Source organism: Scyliorhinus torazame, chromosome 4, assembly GCF_047496885.1.
Source record: "Scyliorhinus torazame isolate Kashiwa2021f chromosome 4, sScyTor2.1, whole genome shotgun sequence".
In the NCBI taxonomy this organism is placed as follows: Eukaryota; Metazoa; Chordata; class Chondrichthyes; order Carcharhiniformes; family Scyliorhinidae; genus Scyliorhinus; species Scyliorhinus torazame.
The window spans coordinates 373,496,326-373,518,276 of record NC_092710.1 but is presented as its reverse complement, the minus strand read 5'-3'; the positions used below and the strand labels follow the sequence as shown (position 1 = coordinate 373,518,276).

At 51.2% G+C, this 21,951-nt stretch overlaps 1 protein-coding gene across 4 annotated transcripts in view; it reads left to right on the top strand.

The window, feature by feature from the left end:
• The window catches only part of LOC140411248 (phosphofurin acidic cluster sorting protein 1-like), a 911,105-nt gene that overhangs the window by 669,757 nt on the left and 219,397 nt on the right, over positions 1 to 21,951 (top strand). For all 4 annotated transcript variants that reach the window (XM_072500372.1, XM_072500373.1, XM_072500371.1 and 1 more), the window contains 2 exons: positions 17,844 to 17,954; positions 20,500 to 20,602. In XM_072500372.1, the coding sequence (XP_072356473.1) occupies positions 17,844 to 17,954; positions 20,500 to 20,602 (214 nt within the window). The remainder of the gene's footprint in view (positions 1 to 17,843; positions 17,955 to 20,499; positions 20,603 to 21,951) is intronic.

Genomic DNA, 21,951 nt, shown 5'->3' with positions numbered 1-21,951 from the left:
CAGATGAGCCGGTGTTTCTGGTGGAGTTTGATGGACATTGACGAGCCGGTGTTTCTGGTGGAGTTTGATGGACATTGACGAGCAGATGAGCCGGTGTTTCTGGTGGAGTTTGATGGACATTGACGAGCAGATGAGCCGGTGTTTCTGGTGGAGTTTGATGGACATTGATGACCCGGTGGTTCAGGTGGAGTTTGGTGGACATTGATGAGTCGGTGGTTCAGGTGGGGTTTGGTGGACATGGACGAGCAGATGAGCCGGTGTTTCTGGTGGAGATTGATGGACATTGATGAGTCGGTGTTTCTGGTGGAGTTTGGTGGACATGGACGAGCAGATGAGCCGGTGTTTCTGGTGAAGTTTGATGAACATTGATGAGCCGGTGGTTCTGCTGGAGTTTGATGGACATTGATGAGCCGGTGGTTCAGGTGGAGTTTGATGGACATTGACGAGCCGGTGGTTCAGGTGGAGTTTGGTGGACATTGATGAGTCGGTGGTTCTGGTCGAGTTTGGTGGACATGGACGAGCAGATGAGCCGGTGTTTCTGGTGAAGTTTGATGGACAATGATGAGCCGGTGGTTCTATGGAGTTTGATGGACATTGATGAGTCGGTGGTTCTGGGGGAGTTTGATGGACATTGACGAGCCGGTGGTTCTGGTGGAGTTTGATGGACATTGATGAGTCGGTGGTTCTGGTGGAGTTTGATGGATATGGACGAGCAGATGAGCCGGTGTTTCTGGTGAAGTTTGATGGACATTGACGAGCTGGTGTTTCTGGTGGAGTTTGATGGTCGTTGACGAGGAGATGAGCCGGTGTTTCTGGTGGAGTTTGATGGACATTGACGAGCAGATGAGCCGGTGTTTCTGGTGAAGTTTGATGGACATTGATGAGTCGGTGTTTCTGGTGGAGTTTGATGGACATTGATGAGTCGGTGTTTCTGGTGGAGTTTGATGGACAATGATGAGCCGGTGGTTCTGGTGGAGTTTGATGGACATTGATGAGTCGGTGGTTCTGGTGGAGTTTGATGGACATTGACGAGCCGGTGGTTCTGGTGGAGTTTGATGGACATTGATGAGTCGGTGGTTCTGGTGGAGTTTGATGGACATGGACGAGCAGATGAGCCGGTGTTTCTGGTGAAGTTTGATGGACATTGACGAGCTGGTGTTTCTGGTGGAGTTTGAAGGTCATTGACGAGCAGATGAGCCGGTGTTTCTGGTGGAGTTTGATGGACATTGACGAGCAGATGAGCCGGTGTTTCTGGTGAAGTTTGATGGACATTGATGAGTCGGTGTTTCTGGTGGAGTTTGATGGACATTGATGAGTCGGTGTTCCTGGTGGAGTTTGATGGACATGGACGAGCAGATGAGCCAGTGTTTCTGGTGGAGTTTGATGGACATTGATGAGTCGGTGGTTCAGGTAGAGTTTGATGGACATTGATGAGCCTGTGTTTCTGGTGGAGTTTGATGGACATTGATGAGCCGGTTGTTCTGGCGGAGTTTGATGGACCTTGACGAGTCGGTGTTTCTGGTGGAGTTTGATGGACATTGACGAGCAGATGAGCCGGTGGTTCTGGTGGAGTTTGATGGACATTGACGAGTCGGTGCTTCTGGTGGAGTTTGATGGACATTGAGCCGGTGTTTCTGGTGGAGTTTGATGGACATTGATGAGCCGGTGTTTCTGGTGGAGTTTGATGGACATTGATAAGTCGGTGCTTCTGGTGGAGTTTGGTGGACGAGCAGATGAGCCGGTGGTTCTGGTGGAGTTTGATGGACATTGATGAGCCGGTGGTTCTGGTGGAGTTTGATGGACATTGATGAGTCGGTGTTTCTGGTGGAGTTTGATGGACATTGACTAGTCGGTGGTTCTGGTGGAGTTTGATGGACATTAATGAGTCGGTGGTTCAGGTGGAGTTTGATGGACATTGATGAGCCGGTGTTTCTGGTGGAGTTTGATGGACATTGATGAGCCGGTGGTTCTGGTGGAGCTTGATGGACATTGACGAGTCGGTAGTTCTGGTGGAGTTTGATGGACATTGATAAGTCGGTGGTTCAGGTAGAGTTTGATGGACATTGATGAGCCTGTGTTTCTGGTGGAGTTTGATGGACATTGATGAGCCGGTGGTTCTGGCGGAGTTTGATGGACATTGACGAGCAGATGAGTCGGTGGTTCTGGTGGAGTCTGATGGACATTGACGAGTCGGTGGTTCTGGTGGAGTCTGATGGACATTGATGAGTCGGTGGTTCTGGTGGAGTTTGATGGACATTGACGAGCAGATGAGCCTGTGTTTCTGGTGGAGTTTGATGGACATTGACGAGCCGGTGTTTCTGGTGGAGTTTGATGGACATTGACGAGCAGATGAGCCGGTGTTTCTGGTGGAGTTTGATGGACATTGACGAGCAGATGAGCCGGTGTTTCTGGTGGAGTTTGATGGACATTGATGAGCCGGTGGTTCAGGTGGAGTTTGGTGGACATTGATGAGTCGGTGGTTCAGGTGGGGTTTGGTGGACATGGACGAGCAGATGAGCCGGTGTTTCTGGTGGAGATTGATGGACATTGATGAGCCGGTGGTTCTGCTGGAGTTTGATGGACATTGATGAGCCGGTGGTTCTGCTGGAGTTTGATGGACATTGATGAGCCGGTGGTTCAGGTGGAGTTTGATGGACATTGACGAGCCGGTGGTTCAGGTGGAGTTTGGTGGACATTGATGAGTCGGTGGTTCTGGTCGAGTTTGGTGGACATGGACGAGCAGATGAGCCGGTGTTTCTGGTGAAGTTTGATGGACAATGATGAGCCGGTGGTTCTGGTGGAGTTTGATGGACATTGACGAGCCGGTGGTTCTGGTGGAGTTTGATGGACATTGATGAGTCGGTGGTTCTGGTGGAGTTTGATGGACATGGACGAGCAGATGAGCCGGTGTTTCTGGTGAAGTTTGATGGACATTGACGAGCCGGTGGTTTAGGTGCAGTTTGATGGACATTGACGAGCAGATGAGCCGGTGTTTCTGGTGGAGTTTGATGGATATTGATGAGTCGGTGTTTCTGGTGGAGTTTGGTGGACATTGAAGAGCAGATGAGCCGGTGGTTCTGGTGGAGTTTGATGGATATTGACGAGCCGGTGGTTCAGGTGGAGTTTGGTGGACATTGACGAGCAGATGAGCCGGTGTTTCTGGTGGAGTTTGATGGACATTGATGAGTCGGTGTTTCTGGTGGAGTTTGGTGGAAATTGACGAGCAGATGAGCCGGTGTTTCTGGTGGAGTTTGATGGACATTGATGAGCCGGTGTTTCTGGTGGGGTCTGATGGACATTGATGAGCCGGTGTTTCTGGTGGAGTTTGATGGACATTAACGAGTCGGTGTTTCTGGTGGAGTTTGATGGACATTAATGAGTCGGTGTTTCTGGTGGAGTTTGGTGGACATGGACGAGCAGATGAGCCGGTGTTTCTGGTGGAGTTTGATGGACATTGACGAGTCGGTGTTTCTGGTGGAGTGTGATGGACATTGATGAGTCGGTGTTTCTGGTGGAGTTTGGTGGACATGGACGAGCAGATGAGCCGGTGTTTCTGGTGGAGTTTGATGGACATTGATGAGCCGGTGTTTCTGATGGGGTTTGATGGACATTGATGAGTCGGTGGTTCTGGTGGAGTTTGGTGGACATGGACGAGCAGATGAGCCGGTGTTTCTGGTGAAGTTTGATGGACATTGACGAGTCGGTGCTCCTGGTGGAGTTTGATGGACATTGATGAGCCGGTGTTTCTGGTGGAGTTTGATGGACCTTGACGAGTCGGTGTTTCTGGTGGAGTTTGATGGACATTGACGAGCAGATGAGCCGGTGGTTCTGGTGGAGTTTGATGGACATTGACGAGTCGGTGCTTCTGGTGGAGTTTGATGGACATTGAGCCGGTGTTTCTGGTGGAGTTTGATGGACATTGATGAGCCGGTGTTTCTGGTGGAGTTTGATGGACATTGATGAGTCGGTGCTTCTGGTGGAGTTTGGTGGACGAGCAGATGAGCCGGTGGTTCTGGTGGAGTTTGATGGACATTGATGAGCCGGTGGTTCTGGTGGAGTTTGATGGACATTGATGAGTCGGTGTTTCTGGTGGAGTTTGATGGACATTGACGAGTCGGTGGTTCTGGTGGAGTTTGATGGACATTAATGAGTCGGTGGTTCAGGTGGAGTTTGATGGACATTGATGAGCCGGTGTTTCTGGTGGAGTTTGATGGACATTGATGAGCCGGTGGTTCTGGTGGAGCTTGATGGACATTGACGAGTCGGTAGTTCTGGTGGAGTTTGATGGACATTGATAAGTCGGTGGTTCAGGTAGAGTTTGATGGACATTGATGAGCCTGTGTTTCTGGTGGAGTTTGATGGACATTGATGAGCCGGTGGTTCTGGCGGAGTTTGATGGACATTGACGAGCAGATGAGCCGGTGGTTCTGGTGGTGTCTGATGGACATTGACGAGTCGGTGGTTCTGGTGGAGTCTGATGGACATTGATGAGTCGGTGGTTCTGGTGGAGTTTGATGGACATTGACGAGCAGATGAGCCGGTGTTTCTGGTGGAGTTTGATGGACATTGACGAGCAGATGAGCCGGTGTTTCTGGTGGAGTTTGATGGACATTGACGAGCCGGTGTTTCTGGTGGAGTTTGATGGACATTGACGAGCAGATGAGCCGGTGTTTCTGGTGGAGTTTGATGGACATTGACGAGCAGATGAGCCGGTGTTTCTGGTGGAGTTTGATGGACATTGATGAGCCGGTGGTTCAGGTGGAGTTTGGTGGACATTGATGAGTCGGTGGTTCAGGTGGGGTTTGGTGGACATGGACGAGCAGATGAGCCGGTGTTTCTGGTGGAGATTGATGGACATTGATGAGTCGGTGTTTCTGGTGGAGTTTGGTGGACATGGACGAGCAGATGAGCCGGTGTTTCTGGTGAAGTTTGATGAACATTGATGAGCCGGTGGTTCTGCTGGAGTTTGATGGACATTGATGAGCCGGTGGTTCAGGTGGAGTTTGATGGACATTGACGAGCCGGTGGTTCAGGTGGAGTTTGGTGGACATTGATGAGTCGGTGGTTCTGGTCGAGTTTGGTGGACATGGACGAGCAGATGAGCCGGTGTTTCTGGTGAAGTTTGATGGACAATGATGAGCCGGTGGTTCTGGTGGAGTTTGATGGACATTGATGAGTCGGTGGTTCTGGGGGAGTTTGATGGACATTGACGAGCCGGTGGTTCTGGTGGAGTTTGATGGACATTGATGAGTCGGTGGTTCTGGTGGAGTTTGATGGACATGGACGAGCAGATGAGCCGGTGTTTCTGGTGAAGTTTGATGGACATTGACGAGCTGGTGTTTCTGGTGGAGTTTGATGGTCGTTGACGAGGAGATGAGCCGGTGTTTTTGGTGGAGTTTGATGGACATTGACGAGCAGATGAGCCGGTGTTTCTGGTGAAGTTTGATGGACATTGATGAGTCGGTGTTTCTGGTGGAGTTTGATGGACATTGATGAGTCGGTGTTTCTGGTGGAGTTTGATGGACAATGATGAGCCGGTGGTTCTGGTGGAGTTTGATGGACATTGATGAGTCGGTGGTTCTGGTGGAGTTTGATGGACATTGACGAGCCGGTGGTTCTGGTGGAGTTTGATGGACATTGATGAGTCGGTGGTTCTGGTGGAGTTTGATGGACATGGACGAGCAGATGAGCCGGTGTTTCTGGTGAAGTTTGATGGACATTGACGAGCTGGTGTTTCTGGTGGAGTTTGAAGGTCATTGACGAGCAGATGAGCCGGTGTTTCTGGTGGAGTTTGATGGACATTGACGAGCAGATGAGCCGGTGTTTCTGGTGAAGTTTGATGGACATTGATGAGTCGGTGTTTCTGGTGGAGTTTGATGGACATTGATGAGTCGGTGTTCCTGGTGGAGTTTGATGGACATGGACGAGCAGATGAGCCAGTGTTTCTGGTGGAGTTTGATGGACATTGATGAGTCGGTGGTTCAGGTAGAGTTTGATGGACATTGATGAGCCTGTGTTTCTGGTGGAGTTTGATGGACATTGATGAGCCGGTTGTTCTGGCGGAGTTTGATGGACATTGACGAGCAGATGAGCCGGTGGTTCTGGTGGAGTCTGATGGACATTGACGAGTCGATGGTTCTGGTGGAGTCTGATGGACATTAACGAGTCGGTGTTTCTGGTGGAGTTTGATGGACATTGATGAGTCGGTGTTTCTGGTGGAGTTTGGTGGACATGGACGAGCAGATGAGCCGGTGTTACTGGTGGAGTTTGATGGACATTGATGAGCCGGTGTTTCTGGTGGAGTTTGATGGACATTGATGAGTCGGTGGTTCTGGTGGAGTTTGGTGACCATGGACGAGCAGATGAGCCGGTGTTTCTGGTGAAGTTTGATGGACATTGACGAGTCGGTGCTCCTGGTGGAGTTTGATGGACATTGATGAGCCGTGTTTCTGGTGGACTTTGGTGGACATTGATGAGCCGGTGTTTCTGGTGGAGTTTGGTGGACATTGATGAGTCGGTGCTTCTGGTGGAGTTTGGTGGACGAGCAGATGAGCCGGTGGTTCTGGTGGAGTTTGATGGACATTGACGAGTCGGTGCTTCTGGTGGAGTTTGATGGACATTGATGAGCCGTTGTTTCTGGTGGAGTTTGGTGGACATTGATGAGTCGGTGCTTCTGGTGGAGTTTGGTGGACGAGCAGATGAGCCGGTGGTTCTGGTGGAGTTTGATGGACATTGATGAGCCGGTGGTTGTGGTGGAGTTTGATGGACATTAATGAGTCGGTGGTTCAGGTGGAGTTTGATGGACATTGATGAGCCGGTGTTTCTGGTGGAGTTTGATGGACATTGACGAGTCGGTGGTTCTGGTGGAGTTTGATGGACATCGATGAGTCGGTGGCTCTGGTGGAGTTTGATGGACATTGATGAGCCGGTGGTTGTGGTGGAGTTTGATGGACATTAATGAGTCGGTGTTTCTGGTGGAGTTTGATGGACATTGACGAGTCGGTGGTTCTGGTAGAGTTTGATGGACATTAATGAGTCGGTGGTTCAGGTGGAGTTTGATGGACATTGATGAGCCGGTGTTTCTGGTGGAGTTTGATGGACATTGATGAGCCGGTGGTTCTGGTGGAGCTTGATGGACATTGACGAGTCGGTGGTTCTGGTGGAGTTTGATGGACATTGATGAGTCGGTGGTTCAGGTAGAGTTTGATGGACATTGATGAGCCTGTGTTTCTGGTGGAGTTTGATGGACATTGATGAGCCGGTGGTTCTGGCGGAGTTTGATGGACATTGACGAGCAGATGAGCCGGTGTTTCCGGTGGAGTTTGATGGACATTGATGAGTCGGTGGTTCTGGTGGAGTTTGATGGACATTGACGAGCCGGTGTTTCTGGTGGAGTTTGATGGACATTGATGAGTCGGTGGTTCTGGTGGAGTTTGGTGGACATGGACGAGCAGATGAACCGGTGTTTCTGGTGAAGTTTGATGGACATTGACGAGTCGGTGCTCCTGGTGGAGTTTGATGGACATTGATGAGCCGTGTTTCTGGTGGAGTTTGGTGGACATTGATGAGCCGGTGTTTCTGGTGGAGTTTGGTGGACATTGATGAGTCGGTGCTTCTGGTGGAGTTTGGTGGACGAGCAGATGAGCCGGTGGTTCTGGTGGAGCTTGATGGACATTGACGAGTCGGTGCTTCTGGTGGAGTTTGATGGACATTGATGAGCCGTTGTTTCTGGTGGAGTTTGGTGGACATTGATGAGTCGGTGCTTCTGGTGGAGTTTGGTGGACGAGCAGATGAGCTGGTGGTTCTGGTCGAGTTTGATGGACATTGATGAGCCGGTGGTTGTGGTGGAGTTTGATGGACATTAATCAGTCGGTGGTTCAGGTGGAGTTTGATGGACATTGATGAGCCGGTGTTTCTGGTGGAGTTTGATGGACATTGACGAGTCGGTGGTTCTGGTGGAGTTTGATGGACATCGATGAGTCGGTGGCTCTGGTGGAGTTTGATGGACATTGATGAGCCGGTGGTTGTGGTGGAGTTTGATGGACATTGACGAGTCGGTGGTTCTGGTAGAGTTTGATGGACATTAATGAGTCGGTGGTTCAGGTAGAGTTTGATGGTCATTGATGAGCCGGTGTTTCTGGTGGAGTTTGATGGACATTGATGAGCCGGTGGTTCTGGTGGAGCTTGATGGACATTGACGAGTCGGTGGTTCTGGTGGAGTTTGATGGACATTGATGAGCCTGTGTTTCTGGTGGAGTTTGATGGACATTGATGAGCCGGTGGTTCTGGTGGAGCTTGATGGACATTGACGAGTCGGTGGTTCTGGTGGAGTTTGATGGACATTGACGAGTCGGTGGTTCTGGTGGAGTTTGATGGACATTGATGAGCCTGTGTTTCTGGTGGAGTTTGATGGACATTGATGAGCCGGTGGTTCTGGCGGAGTTTGATGGACATTGACGAGCAGATGAGCCGGTGTTTCTGGTGGAGTTTGATGGACATTGATGAGTCGGTGTTTCTGGTGGAGTTTGATGGACATTGACGAGCCGGTGTTTCTGGTGGAGTTTGATGGACATTGACGAGCCGGTGGTTCTGGTGGAGTTTGGTGGACATGGACGAGCAGATGAGCCGGTGTTTCTGGTGAAGTTTGATGGACATTGACGAGTCGGTGCTCCTGGTGAAGTTTGATGGACATTGATGAGCCGTGTTTCTGGTGGAGTTTGGAGGACATTGATGAGCCGGTGTTTCTGGTGGAGTTTGGTGGACATTGATGAGTCGGTGCTTCTGGTGGAGTTTGGTGGACGAGCAGATGAGCCGGTGGTTCTGGTGGAGTTTGATGGACATTGATGAGCCGGTGGTTGTGGTGGAGTTTGATGGACATTGACGAGTCGGTGCTTCTGGTGGAGTTTGATGGACATTGATGAGCCGTTGTTTCTGGTGGAGTTTGGTGGACATTGATGAGTCGGTGCTTCTGGTGGAGTTTGGTGGACGAGCAGATGAGCCGGTGGTTCTGGTCGAGTTTGATGGACATTGATGAGCCGGTGGTTGTGGTGGAGTTTGATGGACATTAATGAGTCGGTGGTTCAGGTGGAGTTTGATGGACATTGATGAGCCGGTGTTTCTGGTGGAGTTTGATGGACATTGACGAGTCGGTGGTTCTGGTGGAGTTTGATGGACATCGATGAGTCGGTGGCTCTGGTGGAGTTTGATGGACATTGATGAGCCGGTGGTTGTGGTGGAGTTTGATGGACATTAATGAGTCGGTGTTTCTGGTGGAGTTTGATGGACATTGACGAGTCGGTGGTTCTGGTGGAGTTTGATGGACATTAATGAGTCGGTGGTTCAGGTGGAGTTTGATGGACATTGATGAGCCGGTGTTTCTGGTGGAGTTTGATGGACATTGACGAGTCGGTGGTTCTGGTGGAGTTTGATGGACATTGATGAGTCGGTGGTTCAGGTAGAGTTTGATGGACATTGATGAGCCTGTGTTTCTGGTGGAGTTTGATGGACATTGATGAGCCGGTGGTTCTGGCGGAGTTTGATGGACATTGATGAGTCGGTGTTTCTGGTGGAGTTTGATGGACATTGACGAGCCGGTGGTTCTGGTGGAGTTTGATGGACATTGACGAGCCGGTGGTTCAGGTGGAGTTTGGTGGACATTGACGAGCAGATGAGCCGGTGTTTCTGGTGGAGTTTGATGGACATTGATGAGTCGGTGTTTCTGGTGGAGTTTGATGGACATTGATGAGCCGGTGGTTCTGGTGGAGTTTGATGGACATTGACGAGCCGATGAGCCGGTGTTTCTGGTGGAGCTTGATGGACATTGACGAGTTGGTGTTTCTGGTGGAGTTTGATGGACATTGATGAGTCGGTGTTTCTGGTGGAGTTTGATGGACATGGACGAGCAGATGAGTCGGTGGTTTTTGTGGAGTTTGCTGGACATGGACGAGCAGGTGAGCCGGTGTTTCTGGTGAAGTTTGATGGACATTGACGAGTCGGTGTTTCTGGTGGAGTTTGATGTACATCGATGAGTCGGTGGCTCTGGTGGAGTTTGGTGGACATGGACGAGCAGATGAGCCGGTGTTTCTGGTGAAGTTTGATGGACATTGACGAGTCGGTGTTTCTGGTGGAGTTTGATGGACATCGATGAGTCGGTGGTTCTGGTGGAGTTTGATGGACATGGACGAGCAGATGAGCCGCTGTTTCTGGTGGAGTTTGATGGACATTGACGAGCCGGTGGTTCATGTGGAGTTTGATGGACATTGACGAGCAGATGAGCCGTTGGTTCTGGTGGAGTTTGATGGATATTGACGAGCCGGTGGTTCAGGTGGAGTTTGGTGGACATTGACGAGCAGATGAGCCGGTGTTTCTGGTGGAGTTTGATGGACATTGATGAGTCGGTGTTTCTGGTGGAGTTTGGTGGACATTGAAGAGCAGATGAGCCGGTGGTTCTGGTGGAGTTTGATGGACATTGACGAGCCGGTGGTTCAGGTGGAGTTTGGTGGACATTGACGAGCAGATGAGCCGGTGTTTCTGGTGGAGTTTGATGGACATTGATGAGTCGGTGTTTCTGGTGGAGTTTGGTGGAAATTGACGAGCAGATGAGCCGGTGTTTCTGGTGGAGTTTGATGGACATTGATGAGCCGGTGTTTCTCGTGGAGTCTGATGGACATTGACGAGCCGGTGTTTCTGGTGGAGTTTGGTGGACATGGACGAGCAGATGAGCCGGTGTTTCTGGTGGAGTTTGATGGACATTAACGAGTCGGTGTTTCTGGTGGAGTTTGATGGACATTGATGAGTCGGTGTTTCTGGTGGAGTTTGGTGGACATGGACGAGCAGATGAGCCGGTGTTTCTGGTGGAGTTTGATGGACATTGATGAGTCGGTGTTTCTGGTGGAGTTTGATGGACATTGATGAGTCGGTGGTTCTGGTGGAGTTTGGTGGACATGGACGAGCAGATGAGCCGGTGTTTCTGGTGAGGTTTGATGGACATTGACGAGTCGGTGCTCCTGGTGGAGTTTGATGGACATTGATGAGCCGGTGTTTCTGGTGGAGTTTGATGGACCTTGACGAGTCGGTGGTTCTGGTGGAGTTTGATGGACATTGACGAGCAGATGAGCCGGTGGTTCTGGTGGAGTTTGATGGACATTGACGAGTCGGTGCTTCTGGTGGAGTTTGATGGACATTGAGCCGGTGTTTCTGGTGGAGTTTGATGGACATTGACGAGTCGGTGCTTCTGGTGGAGTTTGATGGACATTGATGAGCCGGTGTTTCTGGTGGAGTTTGATGGACATTGATGAGTCGGTGCTTCTGGTGGAGTTTGGTGGACGAGCAGATGAGCCGGTGGTTCTGGTGGAGTTTGATGGACATTGATGAGCCGGTGGTTCTGGTGGAGTTTGATGGACATTGATGAGTCGGTGGTTCTGGTGGAGTTTGATGGACATTAATGAGTCGGTGGTTCAGGTGGAGTTTGATGGACATTGATGAGCCGGTGTTTCTGGTGGAGTTTGATGGACATTGATGAGCCGGTGGTTCTGGTGGAGCTTGATGGACATTGACGAGTCGGTAGTTCTGGTGGAGTTTGATGGACATTGATAAGTCGGTGGTTCAGGTAGAGTTTGATGGACATTGATGAGCCTGTGTTTCTGGTGGAGTTTGATGGACATTGATGAGCCGGTGGTTCTGGCGGAGTTTGATGGACATTGACGAGCAGATGAGCCGGTGGTTCTGGTGGAGTCTGATGGACATTGACGAGTCGGTGGTTCTGGTGGAGTCTGATGGACATTGATGAGTCGGTGGTTCTGGTGGAGTTTGATGGACATTGACGAGCAGATGAGCCGGTGGTTCTGGTGGAGTCTGATGGACATTGACGAGCAGATGAGCCGGTGTTTCTGGTGGAGTTTGATGGACATTGATGAGTCGGTGTTTCTGGTGGAGTTTGATGGACATTGATGAGTCGGTGTTTCTGGTGGAGTTTGATGGACATGGACGAGCAGATGAGTCGGTGGTTCTGGTGGAGTTTGGTGGACATTGATGATCCGGTGGTTCTGGCGGAGTTTGATGGACATTGACGAGCAGATGAGCCGGTGGTTCTGGTGGAGTCTGATGGACATTGACGAGTCGGTGGTTCTGGTGGAGTCTGATGGACATTGACGAGCAGATGAGCCGGTGGTTCTGGTGGAGTCTGATGGACATTGACGAGCCGGTGGTTCTGGCGGAGTTTGATGGACATTGACGAGCAGATGAGCCGGTGGTTCTGGTGGAGTCTGATGGACATTGACGAGTCGGTGGTTCTGGTGGAGTCTGATGGACATTGATGAGTCGGTGGTTCTGGTGGAGTTTGATGGACATTGATGAGCCGGTGGTTCTGGTGGAGTTTGATGGACATTGACGAGCCGATGAGCCGGTGTTTCTGGTGCAGCTTGATGGACATTGACGAGTTGGTGTTTCTGGTGGAGTTTGATGGACATTGATGAGTCGGTGTTTCTGGTGGAGTTTGATGGACATGGACGAGCAGATGAGTCGGTGGTTCTGGTGGAGTTTGGTGGACATGGACGAGCAGGTGAGCCGGTGTTTCTGGTGAAGTTTGATGGACATTGACGAGTCGGTGTTTCTGGTGGAGTTTGATGGACATCGATGAGTCGGTGGCTCTGGTGGAGTTTGGTGGACATGGACGAGCAGATGAGCCGGTGTTTCTGGTGAAGTTTGATGGACATTGACGAGTCGGTGGTTCTGGTGGAGTTTGATGGACATTGATGAGTCGGTGCTTCTGGTGGAGTTTGGTGGACGAGCAGATGAGCCGGTGGTTCTGGTGGAGTTTGATGGTCATTGATGAGCCGGTGGTTCTGGTGGAGTTTGATGGACATTGATGAGTCGGTGGCTCTGGTGGAGTTTGATGGACATTAATGAGTCGGTGGTTCAGGTGGAGTTTGATGGACATTGATGAGCCGGTGTTTCTGGTGGAGTTTGATGGACATTGATGAGCCGGTGGTTCTGGTGGAGCTTGATGGACATTGACGAGTCGGTAGTTCTGGTGGAGTTTGATGGACATTGATAAGTCGGTGGTTCAGGTAGAGTTTGATGGACATTGATGAGCCTGTGTTTCTGGTGGAGTTTGATGGACATTGATGAGCCGGTGGTTCTGGCGGAGTTTGATGGACATTGACGAGCAGATGAGCCGGTGGTTCTGGTCGAGTCTGATGGACATTGACGAGTCGGTGGTTCTGGTGGAGTCTGATGGACATTGATGAGTCGGTGGTTCTGGTGGAGTTTGATGGACATTGACGAGCAGATGAGCCGGTGGTTCTGGTGGAGTCTGATGGACATTGACGAGCAGATGAGCCGGTGTTTCTGGTGGAGTTTGATGGACATTGATGAGTCGGTGTTTCTGGTGGAGTTTGATGGACATTGATGAGTCGGTGTTTCTGGTGGAGTTTGATGGACATGGACGAGCAGATGAGTCGGTGGTTCTGGCGGAGTTTGATGGACATTGACGAGCAGATGAGCCGGTGGTTCTGGTGGAGTCTGATGGACATTGACGAGTCGGTGGTTCTGGTGGAGTCTGATGGACATTGACGAGCAGATGAGCCGGTGGTTCTGGTGGAGTCTGATGGACATTGACGAGCCTGTGTTTCTGGTGGAGTTTGATGGACATTGATGAGCCGGTGGTTCTGGCGGTGTTTGATGGACATTGACGAGCAGATGAGCCGGTGGTTCTGGTGGAGTCTGATGGACATTGATGAGTCGGTGTATCTGGTGGAGTTTGATGGACATTGATGAGCCGGTGGTTCTGGTGGAGTTTGATGGACATTGACGAGCCGATGAGCCGGTGTTTCTGGTGCAGCTTGATGGACATTGACGAGTTGGTGTTTCTGGTGGAGTTTGATGGACATTGATGAGTCGGTGTTTCTGGTGGAGTTTGATGGACATGGACGAGCAGATGAGTCGGTGGTTCTGGTAGAGTTTGGTGGACATGGACGAGCAGGTGAGCCGGTGTTTCTGGTGAAGCTTGATGGACATTGACGAGTCGGTGTTTCTGGTGGAGTTTGATGGACATCGATGAGTCGGTGGTTCAGGTGGAGTTTGATGGACATTGATGAGCCGGTGTTTCTGGTGGAGTTTGATGGACATTGATGAGCCGGTGGTTCTGGTGGAGCTTGATGGACATTGACGAGTCGGTAGTTCTGGTGGAGTTTGATGGACATTGATAAGTCGGTGGTTCAGGTAGAGTTTGATGGACATTGATGAGCCTGTGTTTCTGGTGGAGTTTGATGGACATTGATGAGCCGGTGGTTCTGGCGGAGTTTGATGGACATTGACGAGCAGATGAGCCGGTGGTTCTGGTCGAGTCTGATGGACATTGACGAGTCGGTGGTTCTGGTGGAGTCTGATGGACATTGATGAGTCGGTGGTTCTGGTGGAGTTTGATGGACATTGACGAGCAGATGAGCCGGTGGTTCTGGTGGAGTCTGATGGACATTGACGAGCAGATGAGCCGGTGTTTCTGGTGGAGTTTGATGGACATTGATGAGTCGGTGTTTCTGGTGGAGTTTGATGGACATTGATGAGTCGGTGTTTCTGGTGGAGTTTGATGGACATGGACGAGCAGATGAGTCGGTGGTTCTGGCGGAGTTTGATGGACATTGACGAGCAGATGAGCCGGTGGTTCTGGTGGAGTCTGATGGACATTGACGAGTCGGTGGTTCTGGTGGAGTCTGATGGACATTGACGAGCAGATGAGCCGGTGGTTCTGGTGGAGTCTGATGGACATTGACGAGCCTGTGTTTCTGGTGGAGTTTGATGGACATTGATGAGCCGGTGGTTCTGGCGGTGTTTGATGGACATTGACGAGCAGATGAGCCGGTGGTTCTGGTGGAGTCTGATGGACATTGACGAGTCGGTGGTTCTGGTGGAGTCTGATGGACATTGATGAGTCGGTGGTTCTGGTGGAGTTTGATGGACATTGATGAGCCGGTGGTTCTGGTGGAGTTTGATGGACATTGACGAGCCGATGAGCCGGTGTTTCTGGTGCAGCTTGATGGACATTGACGAGTTGGTGTTTCTGGTGGAGTTTGATGGACATTGATGAGTCGGTGTTTCTGGTGGAGTTTGATGGACATGGACGAGCAGATGAGTCGGTGGTTCTGGTGGAGTTTGGTGGACATGGACGAGCAGGTGAGCCGGTGTTTCTGGTGAAGCTTGATGGACATTGACGAGTCGGTGTTTCTGGTGGAGTTTGATGGACATCGATGAGTCGGTGGCTCTGGTGGAGTTTGGTGGACATGGACGAGCAGATGAGCCGGTGTTTCTGGTGAAGTTTGATGGACATTGACGAGTCGGTGGTTCTGGTGGAGTTTGATGGACATCGAAGAGTCGGTGTTTCTGGTGGAGTTGATGGACATTGATGAGCAGATGAGTCGGTGTTTCTGGGGATGTTTGATGGACATTGATGAGTCGGTGTTTCTGGTGGAGTTTGATCGACATTGGCGAGCCTGTGTTTCTGGTGGAGTTTGATGGACATTGATGAGCCGGTGTTTCTGGTGGAGTTTGATGGTCATTGACGAGCAGATGAGCCGGTGTTTCTGGTGGAGTTTGATGGACATGGACGAGCAGATGAGCCGGTGTTTCTGGTGGAGTTTGATGGACATGGACGAGCAGATGAGCCGGTGGTTCTGGTGGAGTTTGATGGACATTGACAAGCAGATGAGCCGGTGTTTCTTGTGGAGTTTGATGGACATTGACAAGCAGATGAGCCGGTGTTTCTGGTGGAGTTTCGAATCATAGAAGTTTACAGCATGGAAACAGGCCCTTCGGCCCAACCAGGCCATGCCGCCCAGTTTTTACCGTTAAGCTAGTCCCAGTTGCCCGCACTTGGCCCATAACCCTCTATACCCATCTTACCCATGTAACTATCTAAATGTTTTTTAAAAGACACAATTGTACCCGCCTCTACTACTACCTCTGGCAGCCCATTCCAGACACTCACTACCCTCTTAGTGAAGAAATTGCCCCTCTGGGCCCTTCTGAATCTCTCCCCTCTCACTTTAAACCTCTGCCCTCTAGTTTTAGACTCCCCTACCTTTGGGAAAAGATGTTGACTATCTACCTGATCTATGCCCCTCATTATTTTATAGACCTCTATAAGATCACCCCTAAGCCTCCTACGCTCCAAGGAAAAAAGTCCCAGTCTATCAAGCCTCTCCTTATAACTCAAACCATCAAGTCCCGGCAACATCCTAGTAAATCTTTTCTGCACTCTTTCCAGTTTAATAATATCCTTCCTATAATAGGGTGACCAGAACTGCACACAGTATTCCAAGTGTGGCCGTACCAATGTCTTGTACAACTTCAACAAGACGTCCCAACTCCTGTATTCAATGTTCTGACCAATGAAACCAAGCATGCCGAATGCCTTCTTCACCACCCTGTCCACCTGCGACTCCACCTTCAAGGAGCTATGAACCTGTACTCCTAGATCTCTTTGTTCTATAACTCTCCCCAACGCCATACCATTAACTGAGTAGGTCCTGGCCTGATTCGATCTGCCAAAATGCATCACCTCACATTTATCTAAATTAAACTCCATCTGCCATTCGTCGGCCCACTGGCCTAATTGATCAAGATCCCGTTGCAATCCTAGATAACCTTCTTCACTATCCACTGTGCCACCAATCTTGGTGTCATCTGCAAACTTAACTAACCATGCCTCCTAAATTCTCATCCAAATCATTAATATAAATGACAAATAACAGTGGACCCAGCACCGATCCCTGAGGCACACCACTGGTCACAGGCCTCCAGTTTGAAAAACAACCCTCTACAACCACCCTCTGCCTTCTGTCGTCCAGCCAATTTTGAATCCAATTGGCAACCCTAAATGAGGAGTTTGATGGACATTGACGAGCCGGTGGTTCTAGTGGAGTCTGATGGACATTGACGAGCAGATGAGCTGGTGTTTCTTGTGGAGTTTGATGGACATTGATGAGTCGGTGGTTCTGGTGGAGTTTGGTGGACATTGATGAGCCGGTGGTTCTGGTGGAGTTTGATGGACATTGACGAGCAGATGAGCCGGTGTTTCGGGTGGAGTTTGATGGACATTGACAAACCGGTGGTTCTGGTGGTGTTTGATGGACATTGACGAGCTGGTGTTTCTGGTGGAGTCTGATGGACATTGATGAGCCGGTGGTTCAGGTGGGATTTGGTGGACATTGACGAGCCGGTGGTTCTGGTGGAGTTTGATGGACACTGATGAGCCGGTGTTTCTGGTGGAGTTTGATGGACATTGACGAGCCGGTGGTTCTGGTGGAGTTTGATGGACATTGATGAGCAGATAGGCTGTCTCTGTCCAGCAGATGTCAGCATTGGTTATTGTTTTGGTGATGATGTCATTCGTTTGGTCACGGGATTGGACAATTTTGTCGTCAGAATAGTAGAGATAAGTGTCCCAATCTTGTCTGAGATTACTCACTGGGTCCCTTGAGAGACGAGAGCCTTCATCATCTTCTGGGAAGATCCGTGTTGCAGAGTAGGGGAAAGGGAGCAGAGTCTGCCTGTCCTCGGTATCCCAACGTACCAGGCAGTCAGCTGGGTGAGGCCAGGGGTGACTGGCTAGGGCCTGTGGGGCTCTGATCAGGGCCACCAATCAAACAATCACTTCTATATTTGCCCCTTTGATGCTTCCAGGGACACTGAGCGCCACAGTATCTACCAACATGGGGCAGGTGACTGGACACGTCCCCCATTGTTTTAAAGTCACCATTAACTCACAGTTACAACTTGGCTTCACAGAGCTGTTACACATCCCAGATTCCGGGACTACTGCTCATTCTTAATTCTCTCCTCTTCAGGCTCCCATCCACTAGCCAAGTACTTGGCATCAGTCGACAACAAATACAACAGCTCCTTCATGGACTCTGCGTGGAGGGACCTCTTCAGCAAGACAGAACCCCCAACTGCAGGTAACCATCAGAGAGCAAATTCTAATAAGCAAGGGGGGAGAGAGGTTCCACACACGCTGGGACATCAACGTAACGTTATCGCCGCCAGCTTCTATCACTGACGGACCTTCCAATGCTCAGACCCTGTCTCCCCAGCTATCCATTCTGTGTGAGGAAATGCACGGGAACATTGGCCCACCCTTACCCGTGAGCCAGGGCCTTCAACCAGGCCCAGAAAAAAGAACATATCATCAAGAAAAGAGGCGGACAGATACTAGAGTACAAAGAGAGGGTCAGCACCGAGGGAGTGCTGCACTGTCAGAGGGTCAGCACTGAGGGAGTGCTGCACTGTCAGAGGGTCAGTACTGAGGGAGTGCTGCACTGTCAGAGGGTCAGCACCGAGGGCGTGCTGCACTGTTAGAGAGTCAGTACTGAGGGAGTGCTGCACTGTCAGAGGGTCAGTACTGAGGGAGTGCTGCACTGTCAGAGGGTCAGTACTGAGGGAGTGCCGCACTGTCAGAGGATCAGTACTGAGGGAGTGCCGCACTGTCAGAGGGTCAGCACTGAGGGAGTGCTGCACTGTCAGAGGTCAGTACTGTGGGAGCGCCGCACTGTCAGAGGGTCAGTACTGAGGGAGTGCTGCACTGTCAGAGGGTCAGTACTGAGGGAGTGCCGCACTGTAAGAGGATCAGTACTGAGGGAGTGCCGCACTGTCAGAGGGTCAGTACTGAGGGAGTGCTGCACTGTCAGAGGGTCAGTACTGAGGGAGTGCTGCACTGTCAGAGGGTCAGTACTGAGGGAGTGCTGCACTGTCAGAGGGTCAGTACTGAGGGAGTGCCGCACTGTCAGAGGGTCAGTACTGAGGGAGTGCCGCACTGTCAGAGGATCAGTACTGAGGGAGTGCTGCACTGTCAGAGGGTCAGTACTGAGGGAGTGCCGCACTGTCAGAGGGTCAGTACTGAGGGAGTGCCGCACTGTCAGAGGGTCAGTACTGAGGGAGCGCCGCACTGTCAGAGGGTCAGTACTGAGGGAGTGCCGCACTGTCAGAGTGTCAGTACTGAGGGAGTGCTGCACTGTCAGAGGGTCAGTACTGAGGGAGTGCCGCACTGTCAGAGTGTCAGTACTGAGGGAGTGCTGCACTGTCAGAGGGTCAGTACTGAGGGAGTGCTGCACTGTCAGAGGGTCAGTACTGAGGGAGTGCTGCACTGTCAGAGGGTCAGTACTGAGGGAGTGCTGCACTGTCAGAGGGTCAGTACTGAGGGAGTGCTGCACTGTCAGAGGGTCAGTACTGAGGGAGTGCTGCACTGTCAGAGGGTCAGTACTGAGGGAGTGCTGCACTGTCAGAGGGTCAGCATTGAGGGAGTGCTGCACTGTCAGAGAGTCAGTACTGAGGGAGTGCTGTACTGTCAGAGGGTCAGTACAGAGGGAGTGCTGCACTGTCAGAGAGTCAGTACTGAGGGAGCGCCGCACTGTCAGAGGATCAGTACTGAGGGAGTGCTGCACTGTCAGAGGGTCAGTACTGAGGGAGTGCCGCACTGTCAGAGGGTCAGTACTGATGGAGTGCTGCACTGTCACAGGGTCAGTACTGAGGGAGAGCTGCACTGTCAGAGGGTCAGTACTGAGGGAGTGCTGCACTGTCAGAGGGTCAGTACTGAGGGAGTGCTGCACTGTCAAAGGGTCAGTACTGAGGGAATGCTGCACTGTCAGAGAGTCAGTACTGAGCGAGTGCTGCACTGTCAGAGGGTCAGTACTGAGGGAGAGCCGCACTGTCAGAGGGTCAGTGCTGAGGGAGAGCCGCACTGTCAGAGGGTCAGTACTGAGGGAGTGCTGCACTATCAGAGGGTCAGTACTGAGGGAGTGCCGCACTGTCAGAGGGTCAGTGCTGAGGGAGAGCCGCACTGTCAGAGGGTCAGTACTGAGGGAGTGCTGTACTGTCAGAGGGTCAGTACTGAGGGAGTGCCGCACTGTCAGAGGCTCAGTACTGAGGGAGTGACGCACTGTCAGAGGGTCAGTACTGAGGGAGTGCCGCACTGTCAGAGGGTCAGTACTGAGGGAGTGCTGCACTGTCAGAGGGTCAGTACTGAGGGAGTGCCGCATTGTCAGAGGGTCAGTACTGAGGGAGAGCCGCACTGTCAGAGGGTCAGTACTGAGGGAGTGCTGCACTGTCAGAGGGTCAGTACTGAGGGAGTGCTGCACTGTCAGAGGGTCAGTACTGAGGGAGTGCCGCACTGTCAGAAGGTCAGTACTGAGGGAGTGCTGCACTGTCAGAGGGTCAGTACTGAGGGAGTGCTGCACTGTCAGAGGGTCAGTACTGAGGGAGTGCTGCACTGTCAGAGGGTCAGTACTGAGGGAGTGCTGCACTGTCAGAGGGTCAGTACTGAGGGGGTGCTGCACTGTCAGAGGGTCAGTACTGAGGGAGTGCTGCACTGTCAGAGGGTCAGTACTGAGGGAGTGCTGCACTGTCAGAGGGTCAGTACTGAGGGAGTGCTGCACTGTCAGAGGGTCAGTACTGAGGGAGTGCCGCATTGTCGGATGAATTTGACTGACACTCTGCTCCTCACCACAGAAACCTTTGACATCATCAGCCGAATTATGCAATACGTGTCCGGGGCCAACATGTCCCATCAACTCCCGATATCTGAGGCAATGCTGACTTACAAACAGAAGAGGTGAGACAACTGTACAATGACGTCCAACAATGAGAGCCTTCTTCCAGCTCTCCCTAACCGCATCAATTCTGATCTTCGAACACCAGCTCCAAGCAATTCCCTTCCTCCAATTTTCATTCCTGAAATCCCCTCGTGCAGGCAGGACACAGAACAAAGCTCCGCGTTTACTTTCATTGCGCATTGAAACTGCTTGCTTCGGGCAGCACGGTGGTGCAGTGGTTAGCACTGCTGCCTCACAGCGCTGAGGACCCGGTTTCGATCCCGGCCTCGAGTCACTGCCCGTGTGAAGTTTGCACATTCTCTCCCCGTGTCTGCGTGGGTCTCACCCCCACAAACCAAAGATGTGCAGGGTAGGTGGATTGGCCACGCTAAATTGTCCCTTAATTGGAAAAAGAGAATTGGGTACTCTAAATTTATTTTTAAAAATAAACTGCTTTCTTTTGGACTTGAAGGGACCTGATAGTCCTTTCAAACCCAGCATCGACATCGCTCACCTGAAATACTGACGGGTCACCCTGAAAACATTCGGGAGTAAAATCTGTTTGTACCACATGCCTTGTGATTTGGTGACATGGGATTGACTAAGAATCCGAGTCAGAAGGAGCACAGCAAAGTCCACGTCTTGTACCAATTCCCTTCAATCCACATTCGCACCAGATGTAGTTAAATGGAAACGTCTGAAATTTGCTAATGCCACACAAACTCTCTGAGTAGGGGGAGGATGTGCAAAAGTTAGATCAGAGGATTTAGTAGCACAGTGGACAGCGCCAAGGTCCCAGGTTCGATTCCCGGCTTGGGTCACTGTCTGTGCGGAGTCTGCACGTTCTCCCCGTGTCTGCGTGGGTTTCCTCCGGGTGCTCTGGCGTCCTCCCACAAGCCCCGAAAGACATGCTGTGAGGTGAATTGGATATTCTGAATTCTCCCTCAGTGTACCCGAACAGGTGCCGGAATGTGGTGACTAAGGGATTTTCACAGTAACTTCATTGCAGTGTTAATGTAAGCCTACTTGTGACAATAATAAAGATTGATCTACAGGGAGGAGTTTCAATGGGAGCGTTAGTGATCGAGAAGGAGGGGTTTCAATGGGAGTTAGTGATTTAGAGGGAGGGGTTTCAATGAGAATTACTGATCTAGAGGGAGGGGTTTCAATGGGAGTTAGTGATCTAGAGGGAGGGGTTTCAATGGGAGAGTTAGTGATCTAGAGGGAGGGGTTTCAATGGGAGTTAGTGATCTAGAGGGAGGGGTTTCAATGGGAGTTAGTGAACTAGAGGGAGGGGTTTCAATGGGAGTTAGTGATCTAGAGGGAGGGGTTTCAATGGGAGTTAGTGATCGAGAGGGAGGGGTTTCAA